The 27,663-nt window shown below is 40.2% G+C and overlaps 1 protein-coding gene and 1 long non-coding RNA gene across 2 annotated transcripts in view; both read left to right on the plus strand.

Annotated features, from left to right (window-relative positions):
• Window positions 1–1,837: 1,837 nt before the first annotated feature.
• Window positions 1,838–8,619, plus strand: LOC148819361 (uncharacterized). The gene is made up of 3 exons (XR_016094296.1): window positions 1,838–2,906; window positions 6,223–6,304; window positions 8,533–8,619. It is a non-coding gene; the product is annotated as an uncharacterized LOC148819361 (long non-coding RNA).
• A 5,395-nt stretch (window positions 8,620–14,014) lies between these two features.
• hsd17b12a (hydroxysteroid (17-beta) dehydrogenase 12a) overlaps window positions 14,015–27,663 on the plus strand; it is a 50,878-nt gene continuing 37,229 nt past the window's right edge. Inside the window, exon 1 of the mRNA XM_088934509.1 lies at window positions 14,015–14,333. Coding sequence (XP_088790635.1) covers window positions 14,159–14,333 — 175 coding nt within the window. The 5' untranslated portion in view covers window positions 14,015–14,158. The remainder of the gene's footprint in view (window positions 14,334–27,663) is intronic.

Consider the following 27,663-nt stretch of genomic DNA (forward strand, 5'->3'; position numbering starts at 1 on the left):
TTGGATGTAATGTTTTAAAATTCTCATGTTTTTCATCCAGGTGAAAACTTTTGGCATCGTCCCCACCGTATCAGACGCTAAACTAAATGTTTTTATCCGTATTCTTCCAGAATCACGTTGTAAACAGCTGACAGTCTCTCTCTCTCTCCCAATTTTTTTAATGTTAAAATCAGGAAATAAAACTATTGAATGGAGTCAGTGATGTAAAGTCATAACGCTGCTAGATCTACTGTAGTTTTTTTATCTTTAGTTATTACTTTCTCAGCACATCTAACATTAGTGTTAGTAAGATATGAGAGAGACAGTCTTTAACTGTTTAATTTCAGTATTATTTCTGCGATAAGGTATAATAAATAATGGAAACCTGAATATTCTCTGGACTATGACATTTCTGGAGGGAAAAAATCAGAGATGTTCAGTATATTTAATATATCTGGCTAATGTTTTGATCAGAGGCACTGAATTTGTGATAGTATATTGCCATGGGAAACCTTATGCTATGTATCTTCTACTACCATGTGAACACAGTAAGTAGAGTATATCCACGTACACAGTAGTGAACAAATGAACAGTAATATGGAAATTAAGAACTCTTTACATAGTAAATAAAAGCTTGTAATATTGTTCTTTAATTCTGTACATAACACAATGTTAATTTTCACATAGAGTGGGCTGTTTGGTACACATTTATCAGGAGGGTCTGATATATACTGTACTGCTATATATGTAATTCACTATAATAATATTGTATTGAGAAGACTTAACAAAGCAACAGTGGATATTCAGAAATGTAGCTTTTTGTCATTTTGGAGATATGCGCGATCACATGCTTTTTTTATTCTATCTTTTAAACAATTTACTTCTAACATATTTTTATGAAGTACTGAGCTGCATTACATTCAGGGCTTTTAGTGCATGAACTAAATAGCGCATGTTTCTCGTCTGTCTCTGCCGACGAGCCCCACTCCAGGTACATGTTATGTTTTGCTTTCCATCAACATTGAAATCAGTTCTGAAATGGCTTGTTAATTACTAATCAGAGCTTTGCCAGCAGATGATCAACTTTAATAAAGTACAACCCACATTAAAAATAAACACATAGGTCCTGTGTTCCAAATGACAAATACAATCTTTTAGTTTATAGAGATAAATGCAATAGCCCATAGTAGGAAGAAAGCACGTAGTATGTTTCTGAGCACACAGAATACTGGCTGAGTATTAATGGGTAAATGTAAATGCATTTTAAATGTGTAGCTCATAACACATTACTGTTTGCAAGTATTAAACTACAGTTTAACCAAGATTGCATATAAGATGTTCGTTTGTAAATGCTCCCTTTTGTCCTATAAAGGTAAAACACACTTTGGGTAGAATGTAGTAAAATGAACAAGCATGTCTGTTTTTTTAAAAATAAGCTCTTGTTTTTTAAAATAATGGTTTACTTATTATAGACCCAATGATCAATAAAAACAAAAGGATGTATACTTTGTATACTGTCTGACTTAGGTAATCTTCATAAAGTGGACTAAAGCTGATCAAAATCACCAAGCTTTTTCCAATTCTTCTTTGTGTTTTAGCATCTCTTTAATTTTCGTGTTTTTCTGCTAAACATATCAAGAATCTGCTTTAAATTTGATAGGTTTCCATTTTTTATTTTGAGGCAAGATCATCTGTTGATCCTGCACATCAATTCATTGCAATGAATATGTTGTCAATGGTATTTTAGAATTTGTAATTCAAGAAGTTGGGTAAAGAAAATGACAGTGTGTTGGAACATGAGAAGCTGTTGATCCTTACTAGGACTACAAGACACTGGAGACCAAAAAAGTGAGTAAAATAACAATAACAAAAACAAGTTCACAGTCCAGCAGATTGCACCTTTCCTAAAGGGGTATATCAGAGGATTCATTGCACTAACCCACTTTTTAAAGCAATTAGATGTCAGGAAGAATATACTGTAAATTAAGGAGGAAAAGGCTATGACTTTGTCTGAATGCAGAAATATTCTTCCACACAACCAAGAAGATCTGTCTTTAACTTTTTTTTTTTCAATGGGATGGACAAACTCCCTCACAAGGAGTGGGACTGTTACAGAGATCTAATGTAGTCTTATATTAAAATATAAGGTCACCTGTTGGGTAAGTATGAAAACAATCACACAACTTGTAAAAGTGTGATAGTTCTGTCAATTTTGTCCCATCTTATTATAAATTCTGTTTATAATATTATTAATAATATATGTGTAGAATACAAATCATCTAAGCTTACACTATATATATAATTTAGTTATAAAATAATAAAAGCCTTTTTAACAGTTGGAATTACACTGTATAGTTTTTTGATAGTGCAACTATCTTACATTTTCTAAAATATTTTACTCCTTATCTGCTAGGAATTTCTTTCAGCCACTGTTAAAGTAAACTCGATTCATTTTACTCTGTAGTTTATCATGCAAAGCTGGGTATTTACAAAGCTTGTCATTCAAAAGTGTCACTTAAACTCCTTTCTTTAGAAGAGAGTAAAGAACACCCATTAAAGATAAAAAGAAAATAACAGTATAAAATCTGATGAAAGGCAACAATGGCTGATATCCATTTTCTTTGGGGTTTTTTCCAGGTCAATAACTTGTGTATTAACATGTCAAAATATGACAATTGTCATTTTGGAAATTAAAAGTCTGTGTTAATCCTTCATTGCAACAGGCAAAGTATCACTTAGATTTTAAATGAATTAGTATTTGTCTTAAAATTGCAAATGTTCTTCTTCTTAAGATTAAATCAATGAAAAGTATTTCTGACCTTTCTTGTCTCCACATATTTTTGGGTAGAAAGTTAGGAAGAGATCCTCACTGTCTTCGGGGACACCAGACTCCATGTGTCTGGAGAAAGGAGACTGCCATCTTGCAGGTAGTTTCAGTAACTTTGTTTCCTTATTGATTAAATAGGTAAATATAATGACAAAAATCTCTCTATATATCCCCACATTATTGCTTTTTGTCTGTTCGCATGTATGATTTTTATTTGTATGTCCCAAACTATAAAAAGGGAAATGAGCTACAGGTCTTTCTAAAATTCTTAATGAAGCATCCCTATTGCAGGGACAGCATTGAAATTAATGCAATTCTAAATTGTTTTGAAGTCTCTTCATTGAGGGCAGAACTTCAGCTATGGTTTCCCTGCTGTAATGTTATAAATCTGGAAAAGCTGATGCACATAAATACTGACATTCAAATACAAAAATAAAAATAGGAAAAGACATTAATGTACATAAGTAAATAAAATAGGACATTTTTTATTTGGGAATTACTAAAAACATATTTGTATTGCTTATTTTACCGTTTTATTCCCTATTTCACAACAAGGCTTACATGTAGTGGACACATAAAAACTAAAAAAACACATAAAAACACATAAGAACAGAGATTGTGAACAAGAGAGAGGAGGCTGCAGGCCTGTCTTGGCCCAGTCTAGTCCTTCAGGAGTGAATCTTAAAACATCGGTCTGTCACTTCTTGAAGGAGATCTATTGTAGAAAATATAAATACAAAGAAATTCAACAGATAAATACACAAGAACCAGCAGGCAAAATGTGTGATTTTCTTAAGCAACAAAGTATTTCAGAAGGCTTTTGGGCAAAGAATGAAAACCCTCCAGACCATAATAATGTTCTTCAAAGTGTAACATTATGGTTTTCTTTTCTTGATATTTCTGTCTCCAAGCTCCCTAAATGGCAAACAACTAAACAAAAAAACATGCTTCTATTATAACATTGCCAGAACATTGTCCTGTGTCCCAAGTTATTGTTTTGCTAAACTGAATTAAGAAAGGAGTTGTTCAGAACACTTAGCATTTATATGCTACTTAATGATAACGTCAGAAAGAGTGTACTGGTAGTTTCTACAGCAAGGGACAGCTAATTTTAAACGCGAAAACAAAAATGACTGGCAGGAACTCTGCTGGCCGATAAAGAGGAATCTATTTATAGGGTACTAATGGTAAATTTAAGTTGTAAACAACTCTAATGATCAAATTATTGATGGTCCAAAGGATTGGTTGAGTAACCTTCTGTATATTAGGTAGAACTATAGAACATCTGGATTCAAGTTTAATTTGCTAGCCAGTCATGAACAACAGGAAATGATTGTTAAGGTAGATAAACTACTCTTCATGTAAAATAACTGCATCCCTTTTCTAGAATGTATATTTATTAAGATATAGCTTCAGTATAAAACATTTTAAAGCTGTACTTAAAGGGTATTTCTGCTGTCATTTATATAGAAATTTCATGATGTACTGTATCAATACGTGTTAAATTTCTTCTGAAGTACTCTATTATGTGATGTAATAATCCACTAAAAAATCAGAAATACTTTTACCCAATTTTATATTTGTGTAGATCTACAATTTTGTGGAAAACTACAAATACCTCTGTAGGGCCATGTGAATCTTTAGTTTATTGTGAAATGGAATAAATGATTTTTTATTAAATGTAAAAACATGAATGAATAAAGTCTCACAGCGCAGCTGTGACTCAGCCAGTAAATTGACAGGATTGAAGGAAAACGAAAACGGGCATTAATTAATAAATGAGAGAAACTTCTTTTTCACTTCCTTCACTAACTGATGAGTCAAATCAGTCTAGAGAACTATAAGCTGGTTCCTTAGAGTAAAATTTTGAAACACAGACTGGTAGACCAAAAGACAGATGGAGTTTGTTGTTGTATTCTCCTGGAATAACGTGGGTAGGAACAGGAGAATCTTTTTGTTCTGAAGTGCCAATACACAGCTGCAATCTGAGCAAGGTATTCCAAATCACAACAATGTATGTGAGCATCTTAAAGCCTCCCTCCTATTTAAAGGGAAATGAGAAGTCTTCCGGTGGTGAGGACCTGTGTTGCAGTTTTTAAGATAGAAAGAGCCATTTTCCCCCCTACCAGAACCAATGTGCATCTGATGTGGTACTAGTGAAGGCAGCAAAGGCTGAAGAGTCCAGTCCTGTCCCTGTTTGTGCTGCAACAGCACAGCTCCATCACAAAGGCTCAGTGACAGCAGGGCAGTGCCCAGAGGGAGTGTAGCAAAGTGTGTTTAACTGAAAAATTCAGATCCAGGCACATGTACCAATCACTGCTGCCCTCACCCTGCTGTCTCCTGCTGAGTTTTCACCTTTAAAAATTTCTTTAAAATTTTAAAGGTGAAAAAAAAAGCCCAGAAAGACCAGGAGCAATGAAAACAAAGACTGGATCTCAAAACATGTGATGGTACTTGATGCCAAATTGCAGATCTAGAGTCCTTAATTGGATCTGAATAAAATTGGCTCCTCTAAGCCAATATTCTGAAGTATAGCAAACAGGGGTGATACAATTCCAACTTTATTAAAGATCAATGTATTGTTAGAAATGGGGAAAAAGCAGACCATGCTCATGTTGAGAAAGACCTGCAGTTACTGAAACAGCCAGTGCAAAATGAACACGCAATTTTACAGTGTCTTAAAATGCTACTGTAACTATTGGAGCAGCATGATCTCTGCCCACCTTATAGTCATTGTTTGGCACAGTGAGTTAAAATGTTTGAAATCCCATTAGAAGAAGGCTTAAAAAATACCTATTATTTTAAAAATGTATCTTAAATTGTCACCCTTGCAGTATTTCAATCACAGTTATGAAAAAATGTTTGGACCAAATTTCGAATACTTTAACAATAAAAATCATAAGAGCCGTCAGCTATCAGTCTGTGTTTGTTTTACACTGCAGCATATTTTGGTCATGACCACCACATTGTGAGTATATGAAAGTGCTGTATGACAACAGAGGCGCTGTATGACAGCAGGCTACAATAGATCCTAGTCACTGCACAGCACTGGAGTAGCGTATCACGAGTGATGTAACAAGCTATCAAGTTTCAAGTCTTTAAATACTAGAAAAGACAACCAATTTGCATTTAGGCTAACAGCTATTGATCTGATATTGACAATATTGATATAACACTTATATCTTTCAATGCACAGAATTTAGACTTTCAATCATATGGTTATTCAATAACACCCTAGAATGTAGAATTTCATTACACTTCAATACATGTTAATACAAGTACAAAAAGTAATCTTTTTGAGCTCATTTAGTGCTTAGAAAAAAATCTGTAAAACATAAAGTGTTTGAGCTGAATTTTTGTGCTCTCTTAATTGAAGGAGTAATTTTTTCTGGTCTTTGATTTCATTTTGTTTGCAGGAGATGTATGTGGCACAGTCAGGGGTTGAAAAGACAAAAACATGACACTCTCTGGTGAAATAAACCCAGATGCCAGCATCAGGTAAATAGCAAGGGGAAATTCTTCACGTTTCAGACAACAGGCCATGCTAAACATGTGATGACTATATGTGATTATATGTCAGTGCTGATATTGTCATTCTGATTAAAATAAAATATAATGTAATTATGATCTTCAATATGGTCTTCAATACTTCACTTCGAGTATTGAATGGTAGATGAAACAGGGTTCAAAATAGTATTTTCTCTTTTTTGCGAAAGGTCTTTATAATTTGACAAATTAAGCCACTTTTCTTCTAGGAGTTAAAGTTTGTACTAAAAAAAAGATATTTGACATTTTGGGCAAAATGCCCTTTTTATCATGATTCCAATGAGAAAATAAAAACATTTCATATGAAATAATTTGCCCCAATTTCCTAATGATAAGCAGATACTGAAGACATACCAAAGTAAAGGTCCGGTGAATTATACACCTGTAAAGACTATTTGGTAAAGTGACTAAAAAAAGAAACAGAATAACTTTTCCATTAGGGAAATGTAAGAATATACCCTATAACACAAACCTGTGGGTTTGCTCAGTATGTTGGATAACTGATAACACATCTTCTCTTCTTTTAAAAAGACTTTACAAAAATATTAAATGACTGAATAGACAAGCTTGTTATTGAACAGCTGAATGTGTTTTAAAAAAGAAAACTTCACACAAAATATCTTTATAATTCATATTGCCAGGAGTTCACTATAAGGTACCAAAATTGTGTTGATTACAGTAAAACTTGAACATCAGATAAATTCAAAAATGATAATCTTCTGTCAAAGATATAAGATTGTTTTGCATATTTAGCATGCCATCTTCTGTAGTGATTCATCATAAAAAGACCTACATTTAGAAACGTTGTCCCGTTTTAGGTAATGCAGACTTTCCACAATGCTTTCAGACAGAGTTCAAGTTCACAGGTACAGTACCACTGTAATAAGTAACAACCAGAAGAGCAGTCATAAAACTATATAGTCTTAAATTTTCCATTAACAACATGCAGACAGAATATCCAGAGGGTGTGTAGTTTTCACTATGTTTCTGGATTTTTGTGAAGACTGTTCAGTTGCTTTGTGTAGATGTTATTATTAATATTTAGATAATTTAGTTGTTTACAGGTATATAGCTGTGGTCTTAACCAGATGGTGTCCATTCAAAACAGTTACTGACATTTACAGCAATATTTACATAGTGCAGAATGTATGTGCAGTAGTAAAAAATTAAAGTATAAAATAAAACTAAAATAAAAGTATTAAGAAAAACAATATGAAGTACAGCAATTATTTTCAGTTAATTCAAACAAAACCTTCATAGTTCTTCACAGAGACACTTGGAGTAGATGGCATGCTTCTTCTTAAAATGAAAATGATTTATTTTTGTTTTCTGTACATTTGGAGAAAAGATGTCAGGATTATAGAGAATGCTGATACTGTACTTAGTGTATGTGATTTTGAACCCATTACAATATAAAATTTTTGTTCTAAGAAAACATGGATGGTACTGATGTCAGATATATTGATCTTACAGCTATATATATCAGTCTCTATTTTTATTTCAAGTTATAAGAAAAAAATCATTACTGAGGATAACAGTTGCTCTTTTATATATAGTATTATTTTAGCAGACAGAATTAATTTGCTTAAAACACTTTTTTTTAATTGCAGGGGAAAAAATCTTTAAAAAGCAACCTTCAGTGTTGTTGGGATGATTTTATAAAGGAAAATAGATATCACAACTGTTTCTCTACAGCTCTCCTACTTCAAAAGTAACTTTTAACCACTTAAACACCAGGGACCATTAAAATGAGCATCAGGTTATTATTTGTAACTTTGATGCTGGTAGTAGCTTCTATCCAGTCATGTAGCATTTGGGATATTCATATGCTGGATCTATTCTGGGGCCCTGCCTGTGGTGTTGGTACTGTGCATGTTTAAATAGACATGTTACACAAGTTCTGCAAAAAATTGAGATGAAACGAGCAGAATGGAACCGAGAGAAATTAACGGGCATGTTATAGAAGTTTCAAACAAGAGTCACGGAAGGAGAGTGAAAAGTGGAGGCTGAGAAGTCCAGTAAATTGTGTACAGCTAGTTAGCAGAAACAGCTCTGCACAGCCACATGTAAAATGCTCATTGATGAGGGGTCTCAGTGCTTGTTTCTGGGTGCTATTCATGTAGGAGGTGCTAGGGCTTCTAACACTAATTTCTTATTTCTTTGCACCAATGTTTGTGCAGGAGGGCCTAGGACTGCTATGAGCTGCAGTGAGAGGCACAGAGAGAGAACGAAGCTGCAGGAGGATTAGAACTATTCTTTAGCAAAAAGTATGCAAACGCAGTTTACACGTCTTTCAGTATACTGTACTGTATGCAATTATTTTCTTATTTTGAAGAATACAAATAAGGGGTAACATAATTTAAGAATGCAGTAAAAGATTTTAGCATGAGAGCATTTTAATGTAGGCATACTAGACATGGCATCTGCTTTTTATTTTATTAATTAGATCCCTGTTGCTCAGACTTAGTCTGCAGCTGAATTACCTGACATGACATGAATTTTGTAAGGGGTGCTGTATATTTTCCGGCCTCCAAGTTCGGGCTGTAGTTCTTGAAAGAAAAGCATGCGGTTGATATAGAGGGTTAGCCACTTGATAGACAAATGCATGAAGTGAAACATGGAAGATTTCACTTAGTGCGTTACATTGTGTATTATTATGTGTGCATTTACAGTACATACAGTAAGTATGTGGTCACATATGTACCATAAGGGGTTGATCCCTGGCCCAGCACAGCTGCTAACCGGCACGTCTGATCAGATGAGCAGTTTGTAAAGACTTGGAACACGTGGGTTTTGTTCTGCTTAATAAATGAATTGGTTTCATGTAAGTCGGAAATGGCCAGCTCTGGTCCTTGAAACCTATGGAGGATCAAATGATCCCCCAAACTGCTTCATTGAACAAATAACCTCTTTCAGTGGTCAAAATGAACCTGCTCCCGGTGTTTCGAAGAGTGTAGTTTATGGGGGGCCTGTGAAACGGGCGAGAGCAGGACTCTCCAGAGCCAGAGTGGTCCAGCCCTCGTGTGTATTAAATCACAGGGCTGGTAGAAAAGACAAGGGAAAAGTCCAGCATAAGGAAAGGACAGTAGGGCAGATATTTTCACCACTTAAAGTAACCCCAATCTGAACCCTTAGAAACTTTTCATGGCTCATTCTTGTTTGCATGACGTTTACTGAATGGAGAGCTATACTGTCCATAGACAGTGCATTGTTTTATGTTTTGAAAATACCATAAATATGAAAACAATAGGTTAGAACAATAGAACTGCATACAGACTAATCTACAGTCTACTTACCAATAATATATATTTTTGAAAAGATATGTCTCCTGGTAGCTTTAGATACTTCTGCTCAAGTAAAAGTCTGTGATATTAATTAATAAGAAGAGGGGAGGGAATTATGGGTTCAATTAATGTTCTGTTTCGTGTATATGCGAAATCTGGTACTGTTTTTCATGTATGCAATAAACGCTGTAGAAACATAACCCTTTAAAAATGACCTTACGTAAAAATTAATTTACTGTATAATATATACATTTAAAAAATTCAGATCTTAAATTAAAATATGATATTTTGCCTAATAATTGTAATTTGTTTGAAGATTGTCCTATTACCAATACGTTATACTTTCCTTTCAGAGAAAACTTTCCAGCGATGCAGTCCTTATTGGAAGGTGCTATCTGACTGTCAGGTAAATCTAATTTTACTTTTTACCGATTCATTTCAAGGGTTTAACAGTACAAAACAGTTTAATTGTTTTCCCTAGTCTGTTTCTTCAACTTACCTGAATCAGGTAGCGATATTATATATTTCCTCAATATAATATTTTTACAAAGACTTTACAAAAACATTAAATTGCTGAATTGACAGGCTTGAATGAAAGAACAACTCCTAAAATAGAATTATTTTCTCTCAACAACACAATTCTAAAAAAAGACCGTCTCTTACGACAACAACCTTAGAGTCTGTAAAGCAGGCCGACAAATTAAGAAAAAGATGTGTCAGCTAGGGTACAGTAGCTACATTTTTAAGACTCTATTTACCGTTAAAATAACTGTTGAATTAATTTGACATAATTCAGACAAACATTGGCTGTTATTTTTTAAATTTGAACGTATCCGCCTGCTTTAAAATCTCCCCAGAATGTGTACTGTAACTTGCCTGGATTCTTCAAATAAAAGTTGCTGTTTTAAAAGATTTTTTAATAGAAAAGGAAAGAGATTGAAGAAGGTAAATATTTTATTTGAAAAATATATTGTTTAAGCGTAGACAAATAATAGAGTTTGGTTTGACTTTATTATGCAGACATTTTAATTAAAGGAAAAAAAGGTCTTATTGCTTACAGACGAGAAATAAGAAAGTAGAATAAAGATGGGCTGTGATGAATGTAGTTTAAAACCACACACTGCAGAAGGGGGTCTGTCAAACTATATAAGAAAAAGCTTACTAAATAGTGCGCCCATAGAATTGCTTGTTTAAAAGATTATTTTTTACCAGAATTTTGTTCGGGTTTCAATAATACTCTATTCAATTCTATATTACAATATACTATTTGTAATAACTGTGAGAGGGCTGTCTTATTAATCAAACCCGGATCATATAATTGCACGCACTGAAGACACCCGAATAAACGTCAGAGGTTGACGCCAAGTCATATCCACAACTTTGGGCTGTTTTGCTTTTCGTGTTGGAAGAACTTGTATCCCAGAAAAAGTGAAACATAATGAATTCGCTGTCCAGTGTGTGTGAGTGCTGATCCGACTACAGGACGGAGCGTCGCAGAGCAACATCAATGCATCAATACTAATAGTGACGTGGATTTAAAAAATGGATCATTTACGTTGGAATCCACCGTCTGAATTTAAAGATGTCGATCTTTGGGGTCTTCTGGCCTGTTGTGGAATGGATGGCGAAAAAACATTGAAATCAAAAGTCTGACATACTGTAACATGCGCTGACTTTTAAAAAAAAATCAATATATTTTGATTATATGCATAGTTTTGCCTTTTATTTTTAAATTTGTTCCTCTAAGGCTTTATTAGGTCTTGCATAAAACAATTTTATTGTCTCGAGTATGTTGGAGGAGTAGCTCAAAACGTTCAGTACTAACAGGCTTTTGCAATTTTGAACGCAGAATGTTTTATTGATAAAACGTTACTTTGGGAGTTCTTTACGTGTAATAAGTCTCATACCTATTCTGTAAAATTGTGAAAGAAATGTATTTTTTTTGCAAAGGGGTGAATGTGTTGTTTGTGCATTTGGATTATTTTTCATGAATTCTAAAAATAAAGACAAATGTTGGTTCCTGAAAAAACGTTTACTGCCATGCTTCTCAAAATGAATAGCGAATTACGATGTTCTATATTAAAATACAATTGTAAATGAATATAAAAGTGAAGTGAAGAAGTTTATTTACAAAGTAAAATTATGCAACTATTTGATTAAACATTAAGCATTTGAACAACATAGAATTGTACTAAGCATTGCTCGAGGCATTACATAAAAAGAGGTAAAATGTCGTTTTTAAAAATGACTACAATGTTAGGTTTAATTTCACCTTTATTAATGCTTACTAGATATCATTTTCTACTATTTAAATATACAAATGCATTGTGCAAAATTATATTTGTGCTTTACAATACAGTAATGAAATGCTAAAAGAATGCAGGTGTAAGAAACTGAAAAATATATTTGACCAATATGTTGCTATAATTGTATTTGTGAAATCTTAATTCTGAATGCAGTATTCTTAAATTATCCCTTTGTGAAAGTGTAACCATCCAGGCAGAAAAACGAATAGCTTATGTATGAATACTAAAACCTATCTTGACATAAATATTTACTCACAACATCCTAAAAACATGCATTTTGCTTTTTAAGAGGATTACACAATACACTGTATAGTTATGTTTTTAACAGATTGCCTTTTTTTCTGCATTAGACAGGCTGTAAAATGAGGTGTGTTCTTCGTGAATCAGAGCAGTGAGCAAACGGGTGCGGCGCTGTGTGAGTGTGTTCGAGTGTGTGTGTGTGTCTCTCTGTGTATATATGTAGTGCATATACAGTACATTGCATATTTTTAACTCGGATATTTTGGAAAAAAGTGGTATAAAATCTGAAGGCTTTAATTTAGTATTGAATTAAGTTCTGGACTTTTTCTGTGATCTTGATGACATATCAAAATTAAATCATACTGTAATAATCTGACATCGATTCAGCTAGGGTATCTTACTTGTTGTTGTTGTTGTTGTTGTTGTTGTTGTTGTTTTAAAAAACGTGCATGATATATTCCAGGTGAAGTATGTTGGGGTAAAAGTAAAGTTCCTTAAATAAGGTTATTTTTCTCTATTGAATTGTTACAGTCAAGGGAAGGATCTTCACGCTAACAGGCAAAATTGTTCCAAGATCAAGCCTTCAAGACTGATGTTTGTTTTAATATGATGTATAAATTCTGTCTGTCTTTTGACAGAAAGCAGCATTCCTCGTGTGTTCTGGATCTGTCATGTTTGTTTGTATTGAAACAAGAAAATATGTGAACATTTCTTTGACAAAGTTGTTTTTTAAACTCAGCTATCAAGAATAAACGGCTCTATTGTGTTCTGGTTTTAAAATGACTTGTGGTTTGCCAATATTTTGTGTTTTAATTCCATGCACACTCTGGTCAGCTTGCTCGGCCAGGAATGGGTTAATGGCGTAGGTATACAGCTTGCACTCAGACACAATTCTCAGACACCTTGCAGTTCTTAACAAGCGCCAATAAACCAAAATCATAGATCTGTTTGCTTTTTAATACATACAACACTATTTATTCCATATTCTCTGAAAGCTGTTTATGTAACTACGACGCTTCCGCCTTTGAAACGTGTTGCTGTTTTCGCGAGAGTTTGAGGGAGACGGCACCAATCAGGCGATTTTGCTCTGCTTTATGGGAATTAGAGTCTTTTTTCAGCCTTTTATTTTCAGAAGACGCAGCTACACCCGCTGACAGGAAAGGGATGCTTTTAAAGGAGCGACACGGTAAGGTTTCGGAACAGAAACCGTACGTCCTTCCATCTGTGTCGAAGTGTGAGGTTTAACAACAAAAGCACACAGTGCAAACCATGAAACAGAAAGATATATTGTCCATGGGTGAAACTCACTTCTGTGGGCGGGACAAAGAGAGTGCCTGATTTCCACAGATCACGCTGGTTGGTGGTGGCACCTCGGTCGTTAATGATTGGCGTGTCTTCGAGCCTGTAATCTCTTTGAAAAGGCGCGCAAGTGGGCGGGGATAGAGAGGACTTTCCGGGGACCAATCAGATCAGCGTTCCATTAACGACAGCTCCCCATTCATAAAGTGGCGTGGGCAGAGCAGCACAGCGCGTGGGTTCGAAGGCTCAGTCCTGCGCTCTAGAACGGCTGGGGGGGGAGCGCGGCCAATCGCGGGGCTGCGCCGCAGGCTGCTGTCATTGTCATCCAATCACCGGCCGCCCCAGCGCAGCCCTGCTCCCTCCCCCTCCCCGCTCCTGAAAGAGAACCGTATGAATGAGCGCGTCCTTTCCGAAATTGACAGTTGAGTTGAGCAATGGCAGGGCGGATTTCCTTGACGGACGTGCGGCTCGTCCAATCATAAGCGGAGGTGGGCGGGCCCGAAGTATAGGAGTAGGAGGGGGCGTAGCCTTGTCGCTTCTGCTAGACGGTGGAGAGAGAGAGTGTGTGTAGGTGCTGCAACCTGCGCTTCGCTGGGTCTGGCCGCGATTTTTCTTTTTGCTCCACGTTCCCCAATCTGATTCCCTCCGGCACGGTAGTGGACCCCAGAGCCGCCGCCATGCAGTCCTCGCTGGAAGCCTTCCTGCGCCTGTCCGAGGCGCCACTGTACTGGGTCGGGGCGCTGACCGCGGCCTGGGTGTCTCTGCGGCTCGCCTGCCAGCTGCTCGCCGGGTTCCGTGTGTGGGTGGTGGGCAACGGACAGCAGGTCGGGACTCGGCTCGGGAAATGGGCAGGTGAGCACCTTCCTCCGCGGGACCCCCCCCCCCCCGCCTTAACAGCGTGAAGGCAGCCCGTGGGTAGAGAAGCAGGTAGAAGTGTGCCGCTGTGTTGCGCAGCAGTGGCTGTAGGCGCACCGAGTCGGTTTCTGTCCCTGCCGGTGAAGGGTGTTGGACAGACGCGCCAGGGGAGTGCCGCTGATTCCAGGGCTTTTGAAATCCTGTGCCAGCTCATTACGGCAACCGCCGCCGCGGCGCGCAAGGCACTGGGTCAGAGGTGATGGTCTCAACTTCGAGTCGGGAGCGCTCCGGGCTGTGCGTGGACGTGCAGCCGGGTGAGGGTGGGGGCTCCTCTGCAGCCCGGGCCGGTGACCTGTGTGTCTCGGCTGGTGCGGTGCCGACGCCGCTGTCCAGCTCTCGTCCGGCACGACGGACTTCGCCACTGAAACACATGTGCTCGGGGGGGCTGATGGCCACCGACTGTTTTTGCGCTGTTGAGAGCCGCTGGCAAGTATACCGTGTTAACTGCACGTCAAAAGCCGAAAGAGGACGGTCCAGCATTGGTTCGTGACGGACGAGAGTGAAGTTAGATTAAGTTAAATAGAAAGCTGAGTTGTCTTCGCAGGGGGTGGACGGTGATCCGTCTGAACCGCCCGGCGTTCATGTTCGCCCGAACGCCTGTGTGCTCAGTGCTTGAGGCAGGTCAAGTGGTGCCGGGGGTAAGTGCGGGACGCTGCCGCCAGCCAGCCCCGCACACCCGTGCGCCCCTGCGGTGTGGGAGCTGCTGGAGGGCCGTGTACAGCGCGCCAGCCCAGGGACCATCCGCGTCCTTCTCGCTGAAGGAATTCGTGACGCAAGTCCAGGCCAAGGAGTTCATCCCTTTCAAGCGCACCTCTCTGATTCACCGCTCAGGAAGCTCCCCAGCAGCGTGCTTGCTCAATATCGGGGGAAAAAAGGTGACGTGAAGGGTGTGTTTTGTCTTGAGTGTCGGCCTTGGTTTCAGGTGAATGTCCCTTAACCTCTTTCTGCTTTCATGGTCCTGGTATCTCCTGGGGGGGCGTGCAGAAGCCTGTGAAGTGTCTGCCAAGGCAGGCGCAACGAATCTCAGACCTCTGGAGCTGCCTTCTTGCAAGCGGCTTTGCTCCTAAAACTTTGAGTCCTCAAACATTTGGCCCAGTAACACAGTCCCTCCCTGTGGTCTCTTTTGTTTCTAGAAAGATTTCATTTCTAATGCGGCAATGCTATTTGTTAGGAAAGAACAGTATGAAACCGTCCAATCATTTCTTCTCCTAATTCAAACAAAGTACTGTACAAGAAGAGCCCACCAGGCCACCCTGAGACTTCAGTGTGTTCAAAGCCACTTGAAATTTTGTAATGGGCTTGGCTCACAGTGTGATTTGTCATCCTGCTCCGGGGGTGTTGTGCCTGTCCTGGCTCAACTGGGCTGTTTGGTTTTTGGAATCAGTTGATAATTCTGCATTGCAAACCTGTACTGCAGAGAATCGCAGCGTATGAGGCAAGATGGAAACAGAATTTAGTTTTGAAATCAGCATAACATTACCAAAGAAACAAGATTTGAGTGTCGTCCTTAAGTTAATTCCAGGTTTAAAAAAAACTTATTGTGCCTTATAAGAAGGAAAAACGGATCTTGCAGTAAGTATCAAGGATGATGTCACGCGTGTGCGCCGAGGGGCAGGTGTGGCTGTCGCGCTCCGGGAGGACCTGAAGTTCCTGCAGCGCAGGTCCCTCTGGCTTGGGCGAGCAGAGCCCAATGGGACAAGGCGGCGTCTGTGCGAACTATGGCAGGAATGCAGGAACTCGTCTCGAGATGCACCGTTTCAAGGACGTGGACATGGGTCGCCACTGCCGGCTTTTCTAGCTTAGGAATGCCCCTTTTAAGAAATAGTTCTTGAATCTGGAGAAAGGACAAAGCCCTAATGCTCGTCCTGTTAAATCCTCTAGCCCACCCCTCTGTTTGCTGTGCCTATACTGCATATGCAGTTGTATGCCAGTATGCAGTGTTGATGACAAGGGATGTTGTCATGTTGGCCTGTTGATCTCTTCAGGGCCCTGCAGTAAAACGAGCAGCTTCGGTACCAAGGTAGCACCCCAAGCATGAAATGAAGCTGATAGTTCTGCCCCTCACTGTCCATTGACTGAAGCAGTTGTCAGAGGCAATGGGAATGTAGGATTGATGAGGGGAAAAGCTCAGTGGCTTTATACTTTTTGGCAGTTTGCTATGGCAGTGCCTTCGATCATGCATTTCGTAATCAAGAGTCTGTTTAGAGTTCACGGATCTCCAGAAGACCAGTGCCCAGTGAGTGCTAGCTGTGACCGAGACCCGGACGCTGAACCCTGCTCCCCTGGAGAACCGTAGTCTTCGTTGCAGTCGCTTTTCATGATGTAAAGCTCGCATGATGGTACAGAGTGCTTCTCAACTGATATCTTGCTGAAATAAAAATCCTAGTTTTTTTAACAGGTAAATGGATTATGAAGTGCAACAAACAGGAATATTGCATGGAATTGCATGAAATATCCTTATGGAAGGATAACTGATTATTTGTTGACTTTTTTTTAAAACCTCCTAAAATAGAGCAATATCTTTCAAAGGCAGCCAGCTTGGCCTAGGAGTTTTCATTAGGCCCCAAGAGCTCTCTACCAAGCCTGTTCTTTCTCGCATTCTTAGTCTCTGTTATTGAGAGTAGGTGTTTCCAGTCTTTGAAGATTGTGAAATGTCCTCATTCCTTTAAGTCAGCTCTTAATTACTTCAGTTGTAAGCAGGTTCTGTCTGAAATTCAACTTTAAGTTTAAAAGAGCCTGCAGAGAGCCTCTCTTCTCCAGGGAGTTACTGTACCAGTCCCTCACTGAGCAAATGCAGTATTAACAACCAAGCAAGACTCTAGAAGAGAACACTAAACACTAAACTGTTTTACTGTATTTTCACTCAAGAACTAAACTAAAATCTGTTTTCATATTTTTTGTGGCCATTTCCAGTAGTAATCTTGAAGCGTACATGCCTTAATTTTCCCATGTGTTTTGTAGTCCTTAACATGTTCAAACTGCAACAGTATCTTTTTATTTAATCATAACAGCTTTCGGTGTTTGAGTAAAGTCAGTAGACCTTTTATCTCTTCTCTTTCTCTCCCTGTGCCTGAAGACGTTCACAAATCAGAAAAGTCCCTAAAGGGGGGAAAAAACGAAACTATGCTATTGGGCACAGATGTGGCGAGACGAAAAAAGTCATAGCATCATGGGAAAGGAGCTATAAATGGCAGTTCAACCATGTGGCAATGGATACTGTCCTGTGAGCATTGCTGAATGTGGGCACGCTCTTCAGAGGGATTGTCCTGTGGTTTTTTGGTCTAGACGCGGGCATAGTCTGGATCGGGATTGTAGGTCCATGATCAATTTGGAAACTGGTTTGTTCCGAAATTTAACATTTTTGTTTTAAAGATTTTGTTTCTGCAAGCTTCAAGATGGTCTTGGTCCTGGTATTGGAAACAGCTTGTGATTTTTCACGCGAACGTGAGTGTGGAGAGGGAAAGAGCAGTCTGCCTCCCTGTATGCGCGTGCAGTCGGAGTGCACCTCTTTGCTCAAGCCTCGCTCGAACAGTTGTCTGAGGAAGCTGCTAAAGCAGTGGTCCTGCCGGGTGGGCGTGTCCCGAGCGCCTGGGACCATGAAGGTTACGAACGAGAGGAGGCCCTACAGCCCCTCTGGCTGGTTTGGTAGTTGGCAGTGAATTGATCTGAGCGTCTCATGCAGGCGTTGCTTGAAGGAAACCAGGACATGGGCTTGAACAGCATGGCTGGGTAGCCGGTTCCCTCAACCCACAGCCCTGTGGGTAACTTCCTCTTCTCCCACCAGCTTGCTGTGGGCATGTGAGGCAAGTATGAGTGCTGCCGGACGTACTGTATACTGCTCTTCAAGTAGGTGTTTATTCAAGCTGTCTGTATGATTGGAGTAAGAGCCTGACTTGAAGGTTGCTACACGACTGAAAGAATTCCTCCTGTTGAAAGGATAACTTTTTCCTTTTCAAAAAAGCAGAATGATGCTACAGTCGTGGTCATGGTGCAGGTACTTCGGTATGCTGAGTGTCCTGACATCTTTGCCCTGGTGATTGCATTAAAGCATCACTGAATTGGAACTTGTGATCTCCACACCCTAGAACAAACAAATTAGCTGGTGCTGTAGCTCTGTGAAATCATCCCAGAACACAAAAACCTTAGAAGCTGCATGCACTTTGAATGGTATTGACTGTGCAAAGACATCACCTGATCTGTGATAGGAATAGCTTTGGGTTGGGGTTTGAATGCTGGATAGTGCACTTAATAAAATAGGACAGATGTGACCTCAGGGACTCTAGGCTTCTTCACAGGCTGCTCGGGGTTTAAAGAAAAAAATGGTTTGGGCACTTTTCTACCAAAGGACACAGTACACTGTATGTGCTAACAATTCTAGGTCATTATTCCACTTTATTGGTGATCTTACAGATGTCTGTGTACAGAAGAACAAAAACAAAATCTCCAAGAATACAGGTTTGTGCACAAACGGGTAGAATTCAGTGGAGGGGAAAGTTTTTAGTAATGGAATTCTTACACTTTTAAGTGCCGGTGTTCACTTTAGTCCTGGGATGGCCAGCCCTCATCTGGGATAGTCTCAATCCAGCTGGCTGCCTTAAACTTCAATTTCTGTGCACTGGCAGCAGGAATGTGGCTGCATAGGTAGGTGATTTCTTCATTAAACAGCAAACACTCCAAATGAAAATGCCAACACACTGTAGCTGTTGAGGTTCGGCCATTCCTCATTTAATTGAACTATCACACTAATTTGTTCACGTGATCCAGGTGTTTCAAAATCGATGATTCAACGAGTCGCCCTTAATGGTGGCTCAGGCCCGAGGTGGACACCCCTGCTTCCTGCAGCTGGATAACTGTGATGGTCTTTGCCCTGGTCTCCCTATATACAAGCTTCAGGTGATCCAAAACGTAGCTACTTGGCTTCTAATGCATTCAAGGCTCTTTTACCATGTTACCCAAGTTCTGACGTCTTCGCTGGCTTCCCATTCCCCAGTGCCTTCACTTCAGAATCTTACTTTTAACATTCAAAGGCCAAATCCCTCTGACATCTCCTTGGTGTGTATGTGCTGAGGCACATCCTACAGGTACAGTAATTAAAAGGAACAGTAGTACCTTCTTATACAGTAGTACAGGCGTCCCTGGCTGTGTGCTTTCAGCTCCCTTGATCCACAGCTCCAGCGCTCCCTCCCTAGTGCTCGGAGAAGTGTGAACTCCTTTATAGCTTTTAAATCGAGACTCAAGACACCTGTTTTGTCAGGTCTTTAATTAGTGTCTGCCTTTTCCCGCTTATATTTCTTTGTTTTAGTTTAACGTTATTTAGATTTTATTTTTTTAATACTAATAGACTAATAACTTCTCTCAAGTCACAGAAACTTGCTTATTTGTTTCCTTATTGTGTTTTCATTCTGTAAATTGTTATTGGCCTGTCTGGTCATCATGACCTGTATTTTAGCCAGATTAAGATTCATCCAGTTCTGGTTCACACAGAAAAGACTTTAGGATATTGCTTATTTTTATGTAGTTACACTTTTATCTAACTTAATCCTTCATCTCTTCTGAATTACTCCCTGGTAATGAGTGCAAATTCACCAAACTTGAGTTGATCTCTAGGAGCGGAAACAATCGCTAACGAGCTAGACACCTTTAGAGGTGTTGCTCTGAAGGAGTTGTTTTCAAATATTAAGGATAAGGGTGACATGGTGGTTAGCACTGCTTCCTCATAGCTATTGAGTTCTGGATTTTACTTTGGGCTGGGTCACTTTTTACATGAGGTTTACAGGTTGTTAGGGGCTCTACTTTCTTCTCTTCTTCCAAAGACCTGTTAGTCTACCGTTGTTCCTGCTGTCCGAGTGTTCCCAGCAGTGAGCGGGGGTTCAGTCTAGGGTGCACTCCTGCCTGTGTCCTGTGTGGGATGGTCTCCTTCTTGCTTCAGATTTTCCCAGGACAAAGTGCTTTGCGATAAAGGATGGGTGGATTTTGATTTAGAAAAATTGGAAATCACGGAGCTCTTTTTCTGATAAACTGGAATTTGTGGTTTTTCACTGACATTTTACGATAAGTAGGTTTCTCGTTTTGACATTAAAAAGTAAGTCCAGGTGTTGCATATATTTATAACAAACTATAATCTCAAAATGGGAAATGCAGAGCAAGAAGAGGCTACTTATGGGGGGGAAAAAGGCTTATGTCTTTTAGACAATCGGGGGAAGCAATTATATGCAAACAATATGAGGATATACAGTAAAGGACAGAGTTTAAATCAATGAATATTATGTTAAAACTCTGTAACCCCCTAACAGGGTCTTATTTAGAGCATTGTGTACAACTTGTCACCCTGTTATAGAAACAGTGTTGCTATTCTGCAGTCCGTCTGCCAAAGAGCAACCTAACACACATTCCAGGGCACAAGGAAGTGTCCTGTGCCGATGGACAGAAGGAACTGTTCCTTGAACAGACAAGAGGGGACCCGGTCTGTCCCCAGAGGGGACCCTGAGAGGGGACTCAGCCTGCATGCATCTTCAACACCCACAGAAACAGTCTCCGGGAATATGCAGTACCAAAATGCATTTTTCTTCGCAGAATTCATTCCACATGTTTGTATTCATTATTTTGGTAGAAGCTACACAGTGACAGTCAGATTTTTTTCATGCTTTCAAAACCAGAAGGTAAATTAAGTAAAGATACTGGGGTTTGTTTTTTTTGTAGGGTTTGTTTTCTTTTCCCAAATTATTATTTTCTGCAGTATCCTCTGTTTAATTTGATCAGTGGCTGTCCTGCACAGACACTTCTTCAGATAAAATATCAGTTGCTTTTAATTATGATTTCATTTTCATATAGCTCATTAAACGACAAATCAAGTGAATCAGGTTTAATGAGGAGGTATTGTGCAGGACGTCTGCCACCTCGAGCACTGTAGACTTTCCTTCTTGAAAACTGTGCGCTTGGTTTTAAAGAGCAAGCAGTACTCCGAGGGATCCTGCATTTCACATAGAACAGCAATCAGATTAACACCTGTGTTCGGAGTTTCAGCTGGATTTATGGAGCCTAAACTGTGGAGTAATGGCATTCCCCCTTGGTACAAGAAACATCTCCTTGATGGAAGAAGCTTCTCTTGTTTAGCAATTAGAACTATGGACAGTCATTCCCTAATTGACAATTACTCCGTTGATGGAGAACTGGTGATACGTGAAAGGAAAATCTAGACCATAAATAACAGGTGTTCTAAATTCAGAAGGAATAATAACAGATAAAATTCAAATGGAGCCCCTCTTGCTTATCTGGTTGCTTACTGATCCCATCCTTTGGATGAGATGTAAAACCGAGGTCCTGACTCCTTGTGGTCATTAAACATCCTCAAAGTTTTCATGGGGTGTTATCCTGGCATCCTGACCAAATTCCCCCTGGCCTTTCCCAGTCATGGCCTCCTAATAATCACCATGTATGAACTGGCTTCATCACTCTGCTCTGGTGTGTGGGGTGCGTTCTGGCGTACTCTAGCTGCCGTCGCAGCAGAAGCGGCTGTGCACAGGTGGTGGTGGAGGGGATCCCCATTACCCAAGATAAGATCACTTTATTGGCCATATACAAGGATACATACTGTAGGAATTTCTTTTCACATCTTTTTGCAAGGTTAAGGGCCTTGCTCAGGGGCCCAACGGAGTAGGATTCCTCTGCCGGCTGCGTGATGCAAACCTGCAACCTTCCAGCCGCAGGCGCAGATCCTGAGCCACAGAGCCACGGCACCGCCCCCCTTTACCTGTCAAGTGCTTTGAGTGGCGTGTCCAGAAAAGCGCCATGTAAGGGAGTCGGCTTCAACAGCATGGCCAGTTTGTTCTGTACCCCAACAACTCGTTGAGATGAGAAATACCTTGTGCTTTCAGTCCACAAGCTCACCCCTCACCACATCCCTGGTTAGATCTTTCAACCCACTTGTGTTGCAAAGCACAAAGGCGGTGTTCTTCAGTGGTGGCTTGTTTGAGTCATCTTCCTCAGCCAGCAAGTCCTGACGGTGATTTACATTTGGCGGGGCAGTCAAAGGTTTTGATTAATGTGGATCTTTGGGTGCTGAAACCTTAGCGGTGGTGTGTCTTGTGTGTCCTGTCTTATCACACAGTGGGTCATGTTCAGGAAGGGCTGTTTACTGCCAGGAGGTAAGGCCTGTGTTCACGGAAGAGTGAAACATCGGTCAAAACGGAGTTCCTTAAGCCAGCATCTTGGCAGGTTTCATGTGAAGCTTTACAAATCCATGCCTTGCAATGACCGTGTTGCGGTTCATGAGGAAGTGGAGATGAATCCCTGCGGTGGAATGTCACCCTGTCCAGGTCATTCCCCGCCTTAAGCCTCTTGCTTGCTGGGATAGGCTCGGGCCCCCCCACGACCCTGAGTTGGAAGAAGCAGTTAGATGGTTTTTTTTTACACAGCCCTCCATGTCTCTGATGCTCAAGTTCAAGTTTGTCAGTGCAGCCATATACAAGCATACAGAGGAGTAAGATATCGTTCTCCAGGTCTACTGTGCGAATACAGACAGACACTGACAAGGCAATGTAGACATAGACATTTCTGACAGGGTACAGGGTAAATGAAGTGCAATGTGCAGAGTGCAGTTTACTTTACGTACTGCTCTGGTGGTATTTGGCAAGTTTCTATCCAGTGATGTATCAAGGCCTTTGAGTGCGTTGGGTTGTGGGAGAAGTAAATGTTCACAACATGCAGGTTCTGCCCCCAGTCAGGTGCTGTACTAATTCTCACTCTGGTAATGGATTATCGCAGCAGATGGCCAAACTGCGTGTTCATCATGTTTCAGGACCAACAGCTGACATTTATCACTGGTGGATATGGATTTACGTCCAAACAGTATGCAGTCATAAAGACTTCACATGCCTTTGTTGAGCCGTTCGCTTGCACAGTTTTGAACTCCAATTACCTGGTGTTGTCTAAAACATTGTAGTGTAAGAAGGATGTGCTTCGGTAGCAACTTATTCGATGTTTTTCTCTACTTGTATACAGTCCATCTTTCAAAACCATTTAATTCTCAAGAGGTGATGGTGAGACAGCAGGTCAGTGAATGAGCTAGGCCAGTTCTGTATGGATGTTAACAGTAATCGCCCCGGTAATCAATGCAGTTGATCGTATAGGTCGGGTACCGTCAAGGTCAAGCACCTTGTACTGCAGATACAGTAAGTAGACTTGCGACAGCTTTCTCCACAATCAACAAGCCAATTAGCCCTGGATGTGTTCGAGGGAAGGTTATTCTTGGATTTTAGGGTAGTTAGCTTTTTAGCATGATAAGATTTTATCGTCTCCTGAGGGATTTTTTTTATGGGCATCCAGCAGTCCTATACATTTAAATATAATGCAAACAAAAAAAAGTAATGTGGTGTTCTGGTGTTTTGAAGTAAATTCACTGGAAAAAATGCAGCAAACTTGACTCCTGTTGCACAAGCCTTTCGAGTATATAGATCATTACCCTTCTCTCATGCGCCCTGCTCTCTGCTCTTGTCTATGAGAGACACCTTCTGGAGAGCTGGGGTACTGCATCTATCACCTCCAGATTTTTTTTTCTCAGTACTAGTAGCGTTTTTCACCTCTTGATTTTCAGCTTTTAATTCATTCGCTGTCTTAATATTAGAGAAGCTGTGAAAACACTTTAAAGTAAATGCAAATCTCAAGCAACTGTTTAATTTAAAAATTGAATATTTAATTCTAAATATCCATTGCATTGTATCGGAACCTCAATTTTGTGATTTTTGTGAGCTCGCAGAAAAGAAATTTCATTGCCAGCAACTGCTACTGCACGATGTACTGTTGTGCATTTGATAAATAAACTTTGATTTGATTTGAAATTACTTGATCACAATGCTAGTTTTCCATACATCTCTATTGTACTCCACTTTATTACCTCTATTTCTATATGAAAGCTGAAATTCTACAATAAAATTGTAGATTTGAATATTTCTAATCAGCTGTGCTTTATTCCCTGTGTTCCATTCGATTCTCTCTGATAAAGGAAGATCCTGTGTGATGTACTATGATGCTATTTAGGATGCCAACATCTGTTTTCATAACAAATGGCCAATTCTTTCAGGCCCACATGTGATTGAATGGAAATGGAACTTTACAGATTTTATCGCGGTCTTAAAAGAAATCTTGAACTCTAAAAAGGAATGAAAGAAATAATTCAGATTTATTAATCCGATTTATGGTTGGTGTTACTTTTTTTAAAATGATTTGATGTCTTTGGTCCTACATTTTGCACAGCTTGGACATGCATCAAATCAGGAACATTGACCTTTTCTTCTTGGTCTCGGTGAACACTTAAGGTGGACTATTCCTCCTTCGTTAGCCCCGGTTGAAAGGCAGGATTATATAAGAGTGCCAGAGAGTGCTGTTGCATTGCTGCAGCTGATGTGTCTCCCTGTAGGGTGGGGGCTGGTTCTTGATGTTTTCCAAGAGCTGACCTCGCTTTCATTGGTGACTATGCCCTTCCTTGTTCAGTGTTCAGTAGTATAGCAAGTCTTTCGGATTAGGACAGACAAACAGGCACAGTCTAATGGTGATATTCAGTGATGCAGAAGGATAAAAGAACCCCATACCGTGCCTTCACAGTCAATCTGGGACAGTGTCGTCCTCTTCAGGACATGGGGTTTGCTTTTCAGCAGGGTTAAATGTACCTCTGTGCCTTGGAGTGTGTCTTTCTCATTGCTAATGAACGCGAAGTTGGTGCAGTCAGGTTATTCACAAGCGCCCAGAACTTCCCTTGCAAAATTTGTGCACCAAGAGGTTAATGCAGCTTTTCTTGCTTCGTCCCTTTGGAAAGAACGGCCTGTAGCCTTTCACAAACTTCTAGGGATGAACCAGGGATAGAGAGCCAGGAGGCACAGCTTGCACGGGGGATTCAGTCATTCTTCTTGAGATTTTTTTCCTTTTTATTTTGTGAATTAGTTGGGGAGTGCCATTCATGCGGAGCGGTTCAGTGGGATGAATGTAATGTGGCCCTGTGCGTGTGCGTGTGCGTGTGCGTGTGCGTGTGCGCGTGCGCGCCCCCTGCACTGTGAATGGTGTCGTGACGTGACTGGAGCTCCTCAGTGGGGCTGGGGGGGCGGGGGGTTAGATGCTGTTTTCCACGTGACGGAGACACGGTCTGGGACACGTGCCGTGTCTGGGCCTGCTAGATGGAGTGAATCGCTCACATCCGTCCCTTTCCCTCCGGCGATTCCTCTCCCCTCTCCCCCTCCCCTCTCCCTCCTGTTTGTGTCACGACTCTCTTTATTTATTTTTAAAAAAATCTCCCATCAAGTCAATCCTCTTTCTCGTTCTCCTTTTTTTTATCTTCCCCTTGTAACTTAATCTATAGCTCAGGTTCCCCTTTTCTCTCGTTTAAAAGGCCTCTTGCCTTCAATCTTTTATTTTTGCAGCTTTAGAAATTGCTATTCTGATGCCCTTTATTGTCACTGGAGCGGTACAGTCAGCTCAGGCTGGAATCAGCCAATCATGCTGTAAGCTTGCTCTTTATTTATTCCACAACAAGGGCATACGTGAAGCTTAGCTGTGTTAATGCCAGGCTACATATGCACAAATATTGCAAGCAGACCCAAGTCCTGTCTGAATGTGAAGGGAAATTAAATCACGCAGGTTAGTGTGCACTGTCGTGATGTAGTCTGTTGATCAAGGTAAATGTCAACTATATTCCAGTCTCATTATGCGAGAAGGTGATTCTAAAGATTTTTCAGGGAACAAAAATCTTAAAATATTTAGGTGCTTCATTATTGTTGTTGTTGCTGTACATGGGGTGTGCATATAGCAATACCTCTGATCTTAAACCAGTGGGGGCCTGCTGTGTGCAAGAGTGATGTAGGGTGATTTTGCAAAACTGTTTCCTACTGGCTTGTCCAGATTCCATTGTAACTGGAACCGCAGAGTTGGAGACGTTCTTTTCCTGAGCATCTCCTTGTCACAGCACACACACCCCTTGAGTGCAAGCTTTCCCGGTTGTGCAATAATAAAGATAGGAAACAAAGCTGAAGGTGGCTCAATGAACAAAATGTTTCTTCTCTCTGCTGGTGGAATTCACCCAGTATTTGTTCCTCATTGTTTTCTTCTTATGTGTTAAAGGTGACCAGCCACAGCTGGGGAGCCGTTATAGGACCAACTCCAGGTTTCATTGTCAATTCCTGAAGTGCAAACATCGGAGCCTATTCTGCTTTTTCTTTCATAAGTTGTTGGAAATAGATTAATTCACAGACTAAATACATTGTCTAGACATCTTGGTACGAACTGGCCGGTCATTAGGTTTTAGTTGGGAAGAGCTTGTTTGTGTTCCTTAATAGCATATTTTTAGTTTCCCTGTATAATTCAGAATAACACGATATAAGCATTCTATCACAGTGACAAGATCTAAAAAAGTGTAAACATTTTTCAAAGATCTTTTCTGCTCAGTGTGAAGCGTTTTTTCCCTTTGGTGCTATTTTAAGTCATGCCTATAGAGGGCGATGTTTAATGGCATATCATACTATATCTAGACCTCCTGTATCTTTTTTCAAGATCTGTTATGAATTAACATTTTGCTGTCCAAATTGTTTTATATGGTTCTTCAAAGCGTCCATCTTTGAATCTCTGAGGCTGTTGGCATGGTCTCCAGGGCTTCTCGGAGGGCTCCTGTATACGCCTGTCCCATGCCAGGAGCCCAGCCTTTCGGCACAGTGTGCAGGTCTCTTGCTCGAAACTCCTAGGAGACTGCACTTACAAACTGGAGATCTGACCACCCAGTCCTCAAGTCCTCAAGTCCTCAAGTCCTCAAGTCCTCAAGTCCTCAAGTCCTCCAACTGGCAATTATGACAAAACCTGAATCTTTTCGGTAGATGGCGCAGTAAGAGTGGGCCAGTTTCACTGTGCCACAGGGCTCCTCGTTTCCGATCCTTCCTGTAGTTCTTTTTGTGTCTCCCAAAGTCTCACGCACCGAACGTGCAACCATGTATCTGATCTAGGTATAGGCAGATTGTAGGATACTTCTCTGGGTTAGAAGAGTAGCCAGGCTGTTCCAGGACAGAACAGCACACATGGGCCCAAAACATCAGAGAAATGTAGATGCCTTACTGTATGTATTTATTGGTCCTGAGTCTGTCAAAAAAGCAATGTATCCCTATTTTAAGGGGTGTCATAAGAATAATTCAGTATTCATAAGCATACCGATAGTATGTACAAGTAATTATAGTGGATGAACCAAAGTAAATCTCCCGAATTCACACTGCTAAAGGTTTCATTAGTGAAGTCATGG

This window comes from Atractosteus spatula, chromosome 16, assembly GCF_055471065.1.
Source record: "Atractosteus spatula isolate fAtrSpa1 chromosome 16, fAtrSpa1.hap1, whole genome shotgun sequence".
Lineage (NCBI taxonomy): Eukaryota > Metazoa > Chordata > Actinopteri > Semionotiformes > Lepisosteidae > Atractosteus > Atractosteus spatula.